Genomic DNA, 16,419 nt, shown 5'->3' on the forward strand with positions numbered 1-16,419 from the left:
TAGGGCACACAATATCAAAACCATGAGGTGCCCCATTTTTTTTTACAGTTCAAGTTTATTTGTTTGGAAAAACATAAGATCAGTCCTTGTACAGCATACTTCCAAACTACCAAAAGCGTTTAGTAGCCAAAATCGGATAAATGAGTGAACGTTCATTGTCATGAATGCTTACTGATGTGAACATAAACTGAATGTTTATGATGAGCATCTCCACCATCCTCCTACAGTGATTGACAGCTCAAAGGAATGGCAATATAGCCTACATACTGTGGGCTATAGCTGATGATACATGGCGGTGTGGACCGGGAGGGTGTGTTCAGAGGAATTGATTAGACAAGATTTATTTTTCTCTCTTAGACCTCCTCTTACTCAGACATATGGTCTTAAATGAGTTCTTCTCTTTGGGGTGTATCCAGTTCCCAGTTACACGGTGCTTAATGAAGTGGGTTTGGCGCTTTGAACTACAAAAGAAAGAAAACCCAGATGCAGGATGCTATAGCATAATAGTTACCAAAACAAACAAAGCTCGGTAAGAGCATCTAAAAATATATCTCTAAAACGTCTCTTCCCAGTATTGAGCTTGTGTGACAGTCCTTCATAGTAGGTTGTGTAGTTCCTTTAGCCAAAGCGTTATGGAGATCATTATAATGATTAAAATGCCAGGTATATTTTAGATGCTCTTACGTAACTTTGTTCGTTTTGGTAACTATTGTTCTATATACATCCTGCATCCTGTGACCACAGCTGTACCCTACAGCTATTTTAAATACAAAAAGATAAATTGTTCGGCATTATCCACACACATCGTTTATCCCGGACAGAACCGAAAATGTCTGCTCTTGTTTTGAATTATTCCTATGCTGTAGTTTTTAAAATACATTTTTGTGTCTATTAGAATTGTGATGAACTGGCTGGAAGCTGATTCTCATGAGATGAATCTGCAGATTAATGGGGCTAATGTAAACACTGTCATTTTACATTTTGGCATTGTGAAAATGAGAAGTCGATGGCCTTGCTCTTAAGTACTTCCAGCACAGTAAAGGTGGGGAGAATTTGCTTTTTTAATATGGCACAACATGTTGTAAGATATGCAGGTGTAGGAAGACCGCTCATGTTAAACTGCGGTTTTCGTATTGTTCGGCATTAGATGGGTCACCAGCGGCTCTACAATATCAAACATCCTATTTCCCCCTCATAGGCCTACTGTGATTAATTTTTTGTTACATTTATTACGTCTCAGAACGAAATGAGTACCATATGATTGCCATAATTGTCCACTTAGTGTCTCGTAAATGCCATATGGCCTTTATTAAGCTCACACATCCCAGCCCACTGTTCTTGAGAATGAGAGCGGCAATGGCCTTCATGTTGGGAAAAAACAACAACTTATCATGCAGCCTTCAGGATTAGATTCTAAATTCAATGTCAACAACCTCATGAAGAGGGCAGAAGTAGCCTACTTCTCCAATGCCCACCATCAACCAATCTGTTTTAAGCACAAAGACTGAACCATTAGCATCCATACTGTCCTTTCACAGAGATATCAAATGGAGATGAGAAAAAGCTTGCCTATGTGAGTAGTAAGAAAGCATGAGTAACACTGACGGGGACATTTCTGAATGCCTAGGCAGGATGTAGAACTGTTCACAGACTAGACTATGGTACAGTCGCCCACACTTTGCTACAGTACGTCCAGCTAAAGCTACCCTAAACTGTTCTTACTTTACTCTGACTTTATGATGACCTAGATCTTATAAGATCTTATATTATCTAAGTTTCATCTGTGAGGCCCAATCTTGAACCTGTGTTGGTTCAATGTCTGTTTCAGTTAGCCCCTGTGTAGTTTTAGTTCTCCTGGTTTTCCGTAGTGTTCTGTCTGTCTCCCTGGGCGTGTGTTCCTTTCCTGGTCTTGTCTCACTTTCCTGGCTCCCTACACACCTGTCTCTAGTCCAAATCACCCAGCTGTTGTCCGTTGTGTAATATCCCTGCCCTGTGTATATGTTTGCTACCTTGTGGCTAGTTGAAGATGTTTGTGTGAGAATCCCTGCTATGTCAGGTGGCTGAGCGGTTAGGGAATCGGGCTAGTAATCTGAAGGTTGCCAGTTCGATTCCCGGCCGTGCCAAATGACGTTGTGTCCTTGGGCAAGGCACTTCACCCTACTTGCCTCGGGGGAATGTCCCTATACTTACTGTAAGTCGCTCTGGATAAGAGCGTCTGCTAAATGACTAAATGTAAATGTATATGTTCTTGTCTCGCAAAGTAAAGCCTGTGTTCTCGTGAACTCCTCTCTGTGTCCTTGCTCTCGGGTCCGCCCCGTGCATTCACTGACGTTATCATGATCGATTTAAATAGGATTTTCCTTGCTGCCTGTGACCTTTACATCAGACTATCGTTGAGGTAGAGCATGATAAAGTATGATGAAGAATGGCGAAGAGATTGGGGTTGAACTATTGCAAAGGAACACCAAATTAGAAAGTGATACATTGATATGCAGGTCTGGACAATCCCACTATTACCATTACATTTATATCAGCGAGTGGCCAAGGGTATCATTTCATCCTTCTTCTCAATTTTACTTTGATCACAGACCGGATTGAATCTAACGCTGTGTGGCGCCTATGCCTACTTGATAAACTGTGAGTGTTCGTCTCTTTCCGTCAACAAAGTCTGGATGTCCATAGGTGAGGTGACAGCCCTCCAACCGGCTTGTCAGGCACTCCAATTTTCACATAGCTCTGTTTTATATAATCTGTCAGGATTCACCCGTCTCCCTCTCTACTGTCTTGTGGGTCCCCTCACCCTGCCTGTCACATCAAGGTTGCCTTTGTGGCCTCATGTCAAGAACAGGTATTGATTGAAGATATTTTGGCTAACACCTAAGTTGCCTATGTCCTGAAGCTGTTACCCTCTCTCTTTCTCTTTCTCGCACAAAAACGCTTATACGAGACGCGCAAAGGAGGGTTTTCTACATTCCACAAAGATAATCCAAAAGAGTGTCCACGAATTCGAATTTCTGTCTCATTTGTCTATGCTGCGGATTTGTGTCTGAGACAAGACTGTGAGAAGCTTGCATTCACGTTACGGATGTTGTTTGTTTGACGATGTTGCTTACCTTCTCGTGGCTTCTCACAAAAAAGCGACCCCTGTTGTGTCTGGCAGGAGAACAATGATCTTCCAGGTATGACCAGTCAGTTCCAGCTAGTTGCGCCATGTTTGTTGTCGCACCAGGGGTTGCTGTTTCCTCATGTAGTGCATCCCCTTGTGACACTACAGTCATCATAGTTCACTTTACTTGTCTCCACACTGTTTCAAAGGATTCATGCAGTTTATTCTGCAAATAAAAAAGCTGGCACCCCTGCTGATTCAGCTAAAATATGATTTTTTTTCCATCATTCATTTCATTATATTGAATTTACAGGTAACATGTTTCGACAATTTCAAAGTAGTAATATGGATGTATAATGGATATAGTGGCATGATAAAACGAAACTTCTGATAAACATAGACCAATGAATGAATTATCATTATACTGGCAAGGGTTTAGAGAAAAGGTGCATCATTGTCCAACAACAAGATGATACAACAACAAGAATGTTTTAGATAGAAGACATGATGGAAGAAGGATGCCTTATCTGTCACAAAGTCTCCCAACATGTCATTATTTAAATCGGTGTAGACATGGAAGAAGTAACTGCATATAGTTGGCGTCCAATTAAACCATTCAAAGCAATGTGATCTTGAAGAGCATGTGATTGGCAGGTACCAAACAAAAAAAGTATTATTGCTCAATTCCTAGTTTCTCACTCTCTAAATGTTTAAGATAATGATACTGTATGGTACATATCGCCACAGGTGGTATCCATGGAACTGTTGAATTGTTATCTGAATATTTTGTCTGGTCTTTTTATTTTCTAAGGATCGTAGTCGACAAGAGGCAGAAATGAGTGAGGTGTTCACGCAACAGTTTTCATACCACTTAACTTGAAAAACTAAAAAGCTTTTTGGTCTACTTTTGTGAAAGATAGAAGGGATGTCTTTTCCCTTTCCTTTCCTGACCTTCATGCCCCTGAAATAATGTGTCAACAACACGGTCTGCATTGCGTAATTCATGTCAAGGGTGTTTAGAATCTCTCGCCAATCTGCAGATTGATTAATACTTATAAACCCAGAACCAAACTGAATAGTCACACCATTCCTGAAGAGACATATTTAACTTTTCTTTAGCAATTTACAAAACTATATGGGAAAAAACTTTGGGGATACAACATTGCATTATTCATGGGTCTCATGTTTTTTTTAGCACTGAATTAAACCACCTTAGGTGCATGCTAAGTGCCCCTCACCTCAACTATGGTTTAATTATGAAAATATAATGACATTACATCAAATCACACTTGTGCTTCCTCATTTTGTACTCATTTGATCGGGTCCCTATGAGATTTTGATGGAAAGTACTCTGCTGCCACCTTACATGAGACTTACTTGCCAAAGACTCCGGACTTTGATATGTCCTGTGGCTTGATCGGTTCCTAATCAGCTCCCTTGTGAGTGTAAGAACAGCTGTTGGCAAAGTGGAGAGAGGAGAATCCATCTGCTCAACTTCATGCTGATGGGCACAATGTGAGTTCAGATTGCTATTGTTAGGAATCAGACTTTTCCTCCACCTCACCCGTCACCCCGTGCACTTCCAGTGTGCCAGAACACAACCCCCAAGTGCCCCTGCATCAGAACAACCTTCCTTACAACATATCGATGTATTATTTGCACATGTTGTGTGTGATTCTTCTTCTTGTCATATATGTGAACATTTGTTTTCCAGACACTGTGAACTCAATAAACCAACATATTTGCACACAACATTTTTAACTGAAATAATATTTGTTCCCAGGACATCAGGCCAGCTGGAAAAATCTTCAGAGAATAACATGAGATGCTTAATCCTTTCACATTTCCAGGTATAATCTGAACTCAAGAGAGGAACCAACAAACCTTTTCGGAATCTCAAAAGAAAAAGTTATATGTAGATCATTCTGTGTAATGGAACACCATGGATTGGATTCTGATGTAGCCAATCAGAAGCTTCTCCATTTGTGCGGTGTGGGCCATGCTCCCAGAACCTTGTAGAGTCTTCATCTTTCATTAATAGTCCTCACGGTCACTAGGATATTGGCTGGCAAAATTTAACAGGTTTGGTGAGGAAATGGAGGTCGTTTGAGGCCACCTGCATGACTGGCCCTGCGCAGTGACACACAGAACTCTGATGTGATTCCAATGAATGAATACAGGATGGTGATACATGTACCCCGGGCCCAGGTTGATGGAAGATCCATCAGTAGTTCATCCTTTTACTTAAAATGTGTTTTGGTCTCCACGTTCAAGTGTTGCCTAGCTACCACTGCTATGATGACTCATAGTTCTGAATAGTGCTATCCAGTAGACGAACTGTGGGCTAGCTGTTTACATGCATACGTGTGTCATGAGTTTAGCATGAGTCACAACATGGGACGTCTAACAACCTGCATAAAATCTAACTTTACGTGACTGTAAACAGTCCAACTGAGGTAGAGGAGTTTATACAGTACACAGTCGTAAACTGACTAGGAAGATCTGTGGGTGAACATGAAGTACATGATGTACTCCCTGTTGCTCCTGTATGCAGTTTTATACTCGGCCAGGAATCTGTTCCAACTTTGAATTTCTTTCTTTAATATCTTATTTAAAAAAGGATGAGCTGGGTTTTGGGGAGTTGATAAATCTCTACATCTCCATGGTGTCTATGTCATTAATTTATAAAAAGCACTATCCAACCATACTGTGAAAAGATAGGAGGGATTCAAATTCCAAAAGCATCCTTGCACATTTAAATGAGCTTGCAATCACACTACCAGAATCATTTATTTGAATGCTTATGATACATTGTCACATTAAGACAATGAAAATGAGAAAAATATTTCTCATAATGCTTTGGTACTTGGGAAGCAGTCAACCTAAAAATATAAATATTTGTGCAACAACTGGATGATGAGCTTTTAAATTGCCAAAGTTGATATAAAAGACAGAGGGAAATACATTTATGAAAGATAATTATGAAAACAAACCCTTGGATACTTCATGATATGCATTATCAACCATAAATGGTTAAAATCAACAGAGGCAATATTACATCTGCCTTTAAAATGTGCCACTTAATATGCAATTTTCCCAGATATTTAAAAAAAATAATATTGCCTTCAAAGACATCAGACCAGCTAGACAAGTCTTCAGGGAATAGCAACAGATGCTTCGTCCTTCCACATTTCCAGGTATAATCTGTTAAGGCTGTCTAGCCAGAGCAGGTCTGTGCTGTCAAGACAGATCAAACATCCGACTCTGAAACAGTCCATGTAGCTATAAACACCTGTCACTTCCTTGCATCCTTAGGTCGAGATGACACAAACAAGTTTGACATTCTTTCCTCCTGACACATACTGATTTTCATTTGCACAATTTAGCATACAGTATTTCCTTGCCAACTAACAGCTATCAGTAATCTTTGAACTTGTGCCCTGAGGTTGTAAACTTGTAAACACTGTCACTTTCAGAGAGATCTTTTAGAAGATACGAATACATGTTGCTTATACACATAACTCATACTATAAGCTCAACTGAGAAAAATGAACAAATGAAAGCCTTTTATTAATGAAACTAGACTGGCATTACTTCCCCATCGATACACCCACACGCTAGTTACATGCCAAAAACAAACCAACCAAAACTGAAGCGTGGGAAGTTGATCTCTTCAGCTTTCTCAGTGTTCATGCTGCATCATGCAACCACCTCTCACGCTGGTATTGATCAAAGGAAGTGAAAAAGCAGCCATCAACCTCCCACCGCTTACAATGGCAAAAAAAAAAAAACTGTCACAGCCTAAAGCAAAGTTGTACTGACACCAATATATATAAACAATCATACAGGTGCGATTCTGACTGCCTCTGGATCAACGGGATCCATTTCCCCTGGAGGCAACTCCAGGCACGGGCCGTCCGCTAACGCGGGAGTGGGGCCAGTCTGGCTGGGGGCCTTCTGCAAGCTCTTCAACCGGCGGCAGAGACCAACCCCTGAGAGCCATGGGCAGCCCAGAAGGGACCGGAAGGCAGAGCGGAACTCACGACTGCGGCAGTAGATGATGGGGTTCAGGCCGGAGTTCACGTATCCCAGCCAGTTAAAGAACAGGAAGAGCTCCTTGCGCGGGACGCCGGGCTTGAAGACTTTGACGACGTTGGACACAAAGAAGGGGAGCCAACACAGGGTGAACGTTCCAATGATGATCCCCAACGTCTTGAGAGCTTTGTGTTCCTTGAGGATTGTGGGTCTTGTAGGCCTGCGACCTCCTGTCATTGGGTCGAGGTGCCCGGCACCGCCCCCCATGACGGCCCCGACACCAGCTGAAGATTCCACGTCGCTCTCACTGTGAAAGCGTAGCGTGCTCCGGTTTATCATTCCAACTTGTCGAGTGGCGATGAGGAACACTCGACCATAGACGAAAACCATAACCAGGAGGGGGACATAGAAGGACACCGCGGAGGAGATAATGGCGTAGGATGTGTTGGTTATGAAATCACAGCAAGTGGGCTCCTGGTAACACTGAAGGGCCTCCTTGAAATCGTGAGCCCGCCACGATTGGCTCATGACGGGAACAAAGGAGACGAGCGCTCCCACGCCCCACACCGCGCACACCATCGTCCTGGCCCGCCGCTTCCCCAGCAGCACCTGGTATCTGAGGGGCCGGGTGACGGCCACGTAGCGGTCCACGGCGATGGCGCACAGCGTGCCCGTGCTGGCCGTCACGCACAGCACGTCGATGGAGATCCAGAGCTCGCAGGCCGTGCCACTGAGGAGCCAGTTACCGGTCACCACCAGGGAGGACCCCAGAGGCTGTACCACACAGCCCACCAGGAGGTCAGCACAAGCCAGCGATGTCATGAAAACATTGGTGGTGGTCTGGAGGTGCAGGGTGCGGGTAATGGTGATTATAACCAGCAGGTTTCCAGACACCGTGATCAAAATAATTGGCACAATGAGCAGTGTCACCATGGGTGCGGCAGGGCTGTTGCTGCTCATACTGTCTTCAGTCAGACCCTCAGATGTCCCTGAAGCACAGGAAAGAGAAGCTAAGTGGCAGCAACTCGAACCGTCTGTGCTCACAACATAAAAGTCAATAGGATGTCCCCTGTCCATGCTCCAGCTATCCACTTAACAGATTGCAATTAAAGTTGGATTGCACAAAGGGAATATGTTTATGCAAAACCTTCATAGCGGCACCCAACAAAAAAATCTATACAAAAAAAGAATACACAATAAATAAACACATCTCGTAAGTCAGAACTTGATGTATTTGTTTGAAAGCAAGTAAAAGGCAACATTTGCATCCTTACATTTAGTGGATATAACTAATCCATACTGTAGCTGTCAACTGAAAACTCTGGTTACAACAATCCATTGGCAGATCTAGTCTGTTAACTGTATTTGTACTGACCTGAAATAATCCTTTGAGTGGATATGAAAAATTTACAAAAACATTCCTACCTGAAATGTTCCAATGAATTGTTTAGATTATCATCGCAAGGGTGAGCAATTTAGTAAAGCTGTCAACAAGTTGTCATCTGTGCATAGACATTTCTATGACATTTCTTCTCAGTGTTTGAGCAGTATGCTGTTTGACCTCCGCAGTGCTGGCATGGATGTGGTTTCATCTAAATGACTCCCTTCTTTCATGTGGTTTCCTGAGTGTTGCAGCGATGCAATTTCCTGCAAAACATGCTATCGCCAACAAAGGTAATGACATCACTCACATGATCTAAATGGTCTGATGTAGACAAATCTTTAATTACTCCTTATTTCTTTTGTTATATACACTCCCTGAATACGTGTTAATCAATGATGATCAATGATACACAAAAACATTGGTTTTCTGGACCTGGACCCCTCATAGCCAATTTATAAGCATTGGGAATCTATCGATTTGACCTTAGACCTTTGCTGTTTTGTCATTGCGGACCATATAATGTATTTATCTCAATAGCACTACTGGTTTATGGCTTTATGCAGTTCCTTCTCTATATTTGGATTGAAACAAGATGTTCTTCATGCCTGTAATAAGCATCAACCACTATGCTCTCACAGTGGCAACAGCAACAGCATAGACTCACATTTGCATGGCAGTTGGTTTAGACTGGTTGACTACTTGACCCCAGTTCCTAAAACTCACGCACAATGTCAGTATATATTATGCTACCTTAAATTGAGATGTTACATTGTAACAGTATAACCTTGCTGACCAATTCAATAGCTCACGGCTGAGAAAAGAGCTGTTCCTACAGTATAAACCATACCTATATTTCCAATGGTGTCCACAGTGGAAAGCTTGCCCTGGGTGAATGCTTTGTGATGCCTGCCACTGACTAGAGTATAAAATGTCTCACAAAATAAAACCGTATAATACATTAGTATATTAGATTCCAACTTCCTCAAGTTATCGAGGCTGGTTGCTCCTAGATGTTTGAGGGGCTGTGACATGACATGTTTCACTGTTGGCTGTTGCTTCCCAGAGGGATTGTAATTAAGAAAACATTTTTATAGCAAGCAATGAGATTTATTGTTTCGCTTGTTGTTGCTCATATGCAATACAGCGGTGACATCAATGTCAAATCCCCAAATGAATGAATGATGGTGGCCCCACCTGCAGGTAGTAGAGGGTACTACATACGTTTCAGTACTTCTATTGCTGTGCCGCGTCCTGTAATAGGCCTGCTCCTTCGTCAAAATGACTGTTTATGAGCTATGGAGCCTCCCTGAATGGATTACTACGTGCTTTACTGCCTTCCAAATCTAACTAACGTGCTGTTAAGGTAATTGGATCAAAAGACTGTGAGCTGACTCGACAAATGAGCAAAAACGAACTAATTAAACAAATGGACTTCATTGACAGGTCAGTGATGAAGACGTCTCTCTCTGTGGGCGGCAGAGGTCAGTAAGGTCTACATCACCAGGCCTTCGAGACAGCTCGGTCTCTAACTTAACACCTCTTATTCATGCAATAGCATGGGATCAATAAAAGGAACTTAGACAGGTGTAAAATGTAATTAGTCTCTGGTTTTATTAGCACTAGAAACTGTGAAAAGGGCATCATGGTTCATTTGTAAAAAAGCATGGGGTTTAGAATTGTAGAGAGTCGGAACACAGCTGCCCGACAGCAAGGGGAAACTGCAGACAAAAACCTATTATCTTGTCGCATGGTTGAAGTCATCAACGAATGACGTCAACGCCGTCCTATTGCTCTCCCCCGCAGAGCTCCAGCAGGATTTTGCGATAATCACCCGATGTGTCCCCCTAAACAATTAGAGGAATCGTCAGTTTGACTTGGAGACCACAGGGAAAAAAGGGAACATATTTCCCCCCATCCACTTTTAGTACCAGGCCATATCTAGTAACCCGTTTCTTACCTTGATGAAGGAGTAGAGGGTCTTGCCATACATCTTCAGGAACTCAGCCTTGATGTCCAACATGTCTACCTCAGCCCGGGCCACCATGATTCTTATCAGGATGCTGTCTGTTGTACCCAGACCCTGAGACAAAAGGAGGTGGTCTGGTTAAGACGACAGTTACATGAAAGTGACATGATTTACACAGACTTATACCCACACCATTCCATGTTTTTTCTTACACATAATCCAAACATGCATCATGATATGAAAAGGTAAATCACCTTCATGGATTTGTATAGCCGCTCAGCAAAGAAGGCTGGCTTGTTCCTCACGCATTTCACTATAATTATCAAACAAACACATTCGACATTTCACCAAACTTCAATTTCACATACATCATACAGACACAGCCATAACTATCAGCACCATGTGCATGAAATATAGACTATACAAAAAAAATTATCACAGGGGTTGACATTAGATCAGTCAGACCTATTGCCAGGAAGACGTCCTCAAGATGACCAGACATCTCCCTTTTGATGCTGTCCTCAATAGTCCTTCCAGAGATCTTTTCATACTCCCCAAACACTGAGAGAGGGGGAGCAGATGGTATAAGGAAGGGGGTGCAGATATGTACAGTTTTCGGGTTAGGATGACAGTACGAACTTAACGTTATCAACACCAAAACTCCATTGCGAGGGGAAAGTGTTGTTTGTCAAATGACCACAGGGGGGGCGAGTATTTTTGAGTCACAAAAAGGAGGAACGACACAGAGATTGCTGCGTCGATGAGGTAAGGAAAGAAAATTATGTCAAATTGGAGAGGTACCTCGAAGTAGGTGGTTTTGGTTCCTCACGCAGAGCACAGTGAGGAACTTCACCTCGTCTGTGCCCCATCGGGCTTCCCCGGCCTCGTAGATGTCCTACACACAGCAGTACGCGGATTTCACAAACCAACGGTTGCGACATCGGCACATCACCCCAGCACATGATTCCTTCATCTGTATATGGTTTCCGTACCTTAGCATCCTGTACAGCCTGTGCTTCATTCACTCCGTTGCCCTCATCTCGCCCTGCCTGTCAACCGGAACACATTTACATTTATTCATTTAGCAGACGCTTTTATCCGAAGCGACTTCCAAGAGAGAGCTTTACAAAAGTGCATAGGTCACTGAACAGAACAACGAGATAGCCCCAAACATTGTGGGTAACCAAACATGAAGCATACATTGTGAAAAACAAATAAGTCCCACAGATATACACTCAGGTTAGCACCAATACATGGCTGTACAGGACTGGGATGAGAGAGTCAATGATACATTAGAGGAAGTAGGCCTGACTGTTTTCCTGATAAAACGGTAACGATGGAATCCCTCTGATGGAATGAGAGGAAAGGTCATCTAGGTGTGTATTTGCAGTAGATTAGAGTTTACATCATGGGTCAAGCTGGGGGGGGAGGTCATAAACAGAGTGTGATTTACCGTGAGAAGTGAGACTAGAACTCTCTGGAACATTCCTGATGTATCACCACAGATATCATCTTCCAAACTGTTCTCGTATTCTGCCGTCCAAAAGACAGGTAATCAATAATAGCGATACAATTGCAACCAACTCAAACAGCATGTTAAGAGTACAACTAACCAGAAAACTAGAAACTTTCTTTGCAAAAAAACGCTGTCAATAATTAAAAGCAGAAAATCAAATATGAATACCTTTTTTTTCATCAATTAAAGCCCTACCTACCATGAACTATTGTGTTCATATTCTGTCTCAATGTCCATCAATAGGCCCAATATTGTCAGATCGGATTTAATCCACATTGTGCTGAACTCAGAAATTTGCCTATACAATCAGCATGCGATTTGATTGAGATGGCTTAAAGAGACAGTGTAGCTACCTTTTTTATAGAAGGCGGTGATGGCTCTCATTTCAGCATTTGTCCTTGAGGCAAGGATGTCAATCAGACCGGCCTCCTCAGTTCCAGCACCCTGATATTCAGGGAGGAGATAAACAGCATGATATAGTGTACTGATGCTACAGTAGTAAATGCATGTAAAAATCCAGTCACTGTGGGAATGGAGGGTAACAGTGTCTAACCTTGATGGCGTTTTTCAGCTCATAGGCGTCATACACAGGAGCCAGCATCAGAAGACCCAGGACCACTTTCTCAAAGTTGCCCGTCAACTCGGAACGCAGGTCATCATTCAGGTCCTATGAAGAACGAAAGAAATGTGGCGATGGGACGGAGAAAAGGAAAACAATCTCCTTGTGCCTGCTCAGAAAAGGATTGAAGTTCATTTCCACGAGACAATTCGACGCCATGTCGAAAGAGGCACGTTGCATTTAAGATAACATACGGCCTAGCAAGAGTGGCTCACAGTGATCAGAAACAAGGTTATGGTCTCCAGGGTGTGGTTGCGGAAACATTGGACGTTGGCGTTTATGAAAGACAGGCTGTTCCTTGACAGCTAGCCAATGACTGCGTCCGGGCCTCTCCTGCCATGACTCACCGTTTCTGTCTGCAAGGATTCCACTTGCAATCTTTGCTCTTCCCGCTGCGGTCATACAACCGACGGATATCTTCATCAACAGTTCCCTGTCTATGCCACTGTCTGTAAGCTCACTATCTCTAGTGCCAGTATAGTAAACAGAAACCAAACTTCCCTTTATTTAGTTAATATATTGAGCAAGATTAGGGGTTTAACGCGGCGATAAACTAGCTTCTCTGTTTCCTGTCAACATACAGCCGATATGCATCTGTGTGTAAAAGGTTAATAGTTAGCCAGCGTTACCATCTGCCCAACCTGCCCCACCCATATACGCAAATACAGGCACAATTAAAGAAGTCATTAGAGACAGCAGCCATCTCTATTTTAGAGTATGCGTACAGCTGGTCTTTGGGAAAAAAAACTGTAAACGTGCCAATTGACATTAGCTATGATTGTGTAAAATGCTACGAGTGTATCACACCTTGCCGACGGTCTGCTTGTAAGCCTCCTTGATGCGTTGCCTCTGAGCAATCGTACGATGAGACAGGATGTCAATGACAGCTGCCTCGTCAGTGCCTGGAGAAAAAAAGTTCACACATGTTTTTATAGGTTAGCATAGGTTTATAAAAGGTTATTATAGGTTATTTCAGCTATTGGTTGCATTATCAGCAATATTGCACTATTGTACTTCACTTGTCTTACGTTAGTATAGGTTTATAAGGTTAGTATAGGTTATTATGTGTATTTAGAGGTTTAGTATACTGTATTGAATATTGCATATTAGGAGGTTTACTATATTTTAGCTTATCATAGATGTAATCTATGTTCTGTGTACTTATATGTTATGTTATGCCAGGGTGCTTTGCGTTGTCTTGTCCTACGAATTTCATTGCCAAGTCTGACCCTGTGTTGTTCTGTGCATCTGACAATAAAGACTTGAACTTGATATTCCCTCACTTTTTATCCTGCTGTTAAAAAGATCATTTACAACATTAACCATGTTTTTGCTTTGAGGACAAGATTGCTTTTCAATTATGTTCTATAAGGTACAGTGGTTCATGACCATTCGGAATCCAGCCTGAAATAAACCTGCATGAATGTGAGAGTCAGGCACTGTTCACAAGAAGTGATCCATCTAAAACTAGAGTCAGGCGAAGGTGATTACAAATCCCTAACTTCATCAGCATTCCATGCATGGTGCCATGATTCACCAAATTGAAAAAAACCTTTGAGGACTTTACTACTTTACTACACAGTGTTGCCCTGTAAGCTACCATCTAACAATAGACAAAGCCAACACCAAACTGAGGAGAAAGACAATCAACAACGAAAATGTAAGGCAATAAGACATGACTATACCATAACGCTTCTCAACACGGTTGAAAACAGAAACGTTGAAGGGGTCAACTGAAGAGGAACGAATGAGGTCATACAATGGAAACCACTGCAGCCTAGATTTTTTATTTCCACAAATGCAGTGCCGTCTCTTGTGCAGGACAGCTCTTTCCTACTGCTCTACACTCAAGTGGAGTTTAAGGATAGAATCAGGACACTAAGGGCACGGAATATAATCAAGCTAAAAGACAATGCTTCTATTATGCAGGCCTACTTTATTTGTTTTTATCTGGAGAGGGGTAACTTACCGGCCCCCTTCATGGCTCCTCTCAGACGTTGGACATCCTCCTCTGGGTTGAAACCAGAAGCCTCCTTGACAGTGCCCCGATTGCCAATCTGGAGTGACACATCATAATGGCAAACAATACATTTAGACATGCACTGCAGTCACACTTTGATGCAATACTCTAATAATCATGGCTAAAGTATCTGTGAATAAAGTTTGGAAATACAAAAGCACAGTATTAAGCACCTGACACTGTTTCTATGTTTATAAGATACCCGTGATTGGTAGAAAGTTACCCTGCCACATTTTGGAACTGCTGTGACATCAGTTTTCAGGAATCATAAGTAACTTATGATTATATAATATTGAAATAATATTATATTGATAATGGCTCCTCATTTCAAACTCATTATGCATACATTAAAAAGTTTAGTGTCTGTGCTGGGATGGACTTACTGCCGCCATGGTAATGGAGATATAAGAATCCAAACGTAAGAAATGGAAAGAGCTAGAAAAAAGGAAAATCACTTTTGAATACATTATTCATGAAGTTACATCAACTAGTTACAAAGTAAGGGGTTGATGTATCAAGCAGAAATCATGGTCACTTTATAGTTCAGTAGGGTTTTCTTTGGCAGGTAACTTAAGCTAACTTCCTATACTTATTCATCATTAGTCTCTCATTAATAGTGCATGCAATATTCTAAAAGCGTTTTTTCCGTGATCGCGTTCAATTGTCCTCTGTGTGTGTCATTAAAACAAAAAGACCTTCTCACAAGTCACCCGAATCGTTGGGGGACTCCTCATTACTCCACTCCACTTGGCAGATTCTCTGAGATCATCTTACCAACAATCACGAATTGACCCCGTAATCAAAAGCATTTTAACCCAGGTCTCGTTCTTTCAATTCAAACGATAGGCCCAACATAACGAATATCCGAAGAAGTGTCAATTTATATATATATATATATAACATTTTTGCTTAAAAGTAAATGTATGCTTCTGGGACCTTTTCCCCAAGTGTGTGGGTAAGTTAACGTTGGTTAACACAAATAGTGTTGGTGTCGCCTACTCGATACAACATGATCGATGAACTTCACTGAAGTGACTCCAAATTACATTGTGTCATTGTAAGTTAACCCACTGCCACGTTAGCAGGGTCTTGGTGGATGATCTGCTCAATCTTGAGAAGTTATAGGCGATAAGTTCTACATTGAATTTACTTTTATTTTTATACTTAGGCTAATACTTGCTAGAACTCTCCAAGGCAATGGCCACTACCCGGAAAACTGTTCGTCAAGCAACCTTTCTTTTCTCATAGACACACCCTTCAACTAGCGTAAATCTTTTCAAGAGGGAACTTCAATGTTAGAATCATTGTAACATTTATCTGCGGTAACACTAACCTTCGAGACTTCTATTGTTCCAAAAAGTTCTGAGGTGTGAAGTCGCTTCAGAGTGTCGCTTCAGGGTGTAACGTATGTAACTTGGCGTGTAACATCCACCTTTATGGATCCGAACTGTAAAACCTCCCCTTGGATCCCACCCCTTTATGCTGCATTCAGCACCGCAGACTTTAGTGGACCTCAGATCAGCTGACAACTCTCAAAACCAAAATCCACTCATACACGAATGAATGAAGATTAGTGCTCAATCATTAATGTCTCATTCTCCAGATGTGCATTTGGCATTTTGCATACTTCTTTGTGGATATTGTTCCTCGACAGTAGTATGACAGTTATTTTCGTCCAAATCCAGCCTGAATCCAAAAAACTGTAAATTCAGCGCCCCACGGTGGTGGTAGAAGGACTACAGATCCCATGTTTCTGCAATGACGTAGATGAGC

At 42.0% G+C, this 16,419-nt stretch overlaps 2 protein-coding genes across 2 annotated transcripts; both read right to left on the reverse strand.

Moving 5' to 3' along the window:
- Window positions 1–5,883: 5,883 nt before the first annotated feature.
- Window positions 5,884–8,660, reverse strand: LOC136964010 (beta-4C adrenergic receptor-like). Its single transcript, XM_067257875.1, has 2 exons — window positions 8,567–8,660; window positions 5,884–8,130 (listed from the first exon to the last, which is right to left on the reverse strand). The coding sequence occupies exon 2, from the start codon at window positions 8,099–8,101 to the stop codon at window positions 6,947–6,949; it is 1,155 nt and encodes a 384-aa protein (XP_067113976.1). The 5' UTR covers window positions 8,102–8,130; window positions 8,567–8,660; the 3' UTR covers window positions 5,884–6,946.
- A 1,452-nt stretch (window positions 8,661–10,112) lies between these two features.
- Window positions 10,113–16,115, reverse strand: anxa4 (annexin A4). The gene is made up of 13 exons (XM_067257876.1): window positions 15,980–16,115; window positions 15,030–15,081; window positions 14,596–14,683; window positions 13,434–13,528; window positions 12,561–12,674; window positions 12,361–12,451; window positions 11,945–12,024; window positions 11,484–11,540; window positions 11,293–11,386; window positions 10,957–11,052; window positions 10,746–10,804; window positions 10,483–10,605; window positions 10,113–10,369 (listed from the first exon to the last, which is right to left on the reverse strand). Exons 2-13 carry the CDS (start codon window positions 15,036–15,038, stop codon window positions 10,310–10,312), a joined length of 966 nt encoding a protein of 321 aa, XP_067113977.1. The 5' UTR covers window positions 15,039–15,081; window positions 15,980–16,115; the 3' UTR covers window positions 10,113–10,309.
- Between the last annotated feature and the right edge of the window lie 304 nt (window positions 16,116–16,419).

This window comes from Osmerus mordax, chromosome 20, assembly GCF_038355195.1.
Source record: "Osmerus mordax isolate fOsmMor3 chromosome 20, fOsmMor3.pri, whole genome shotgun sequence".
Classification (NCBI taxonomy): Eukaryota; Metazoa; Chordata; class Actinopteri; order Osmeriformes; family Osmeridae; genus Osmerus; species Osmerus mordax.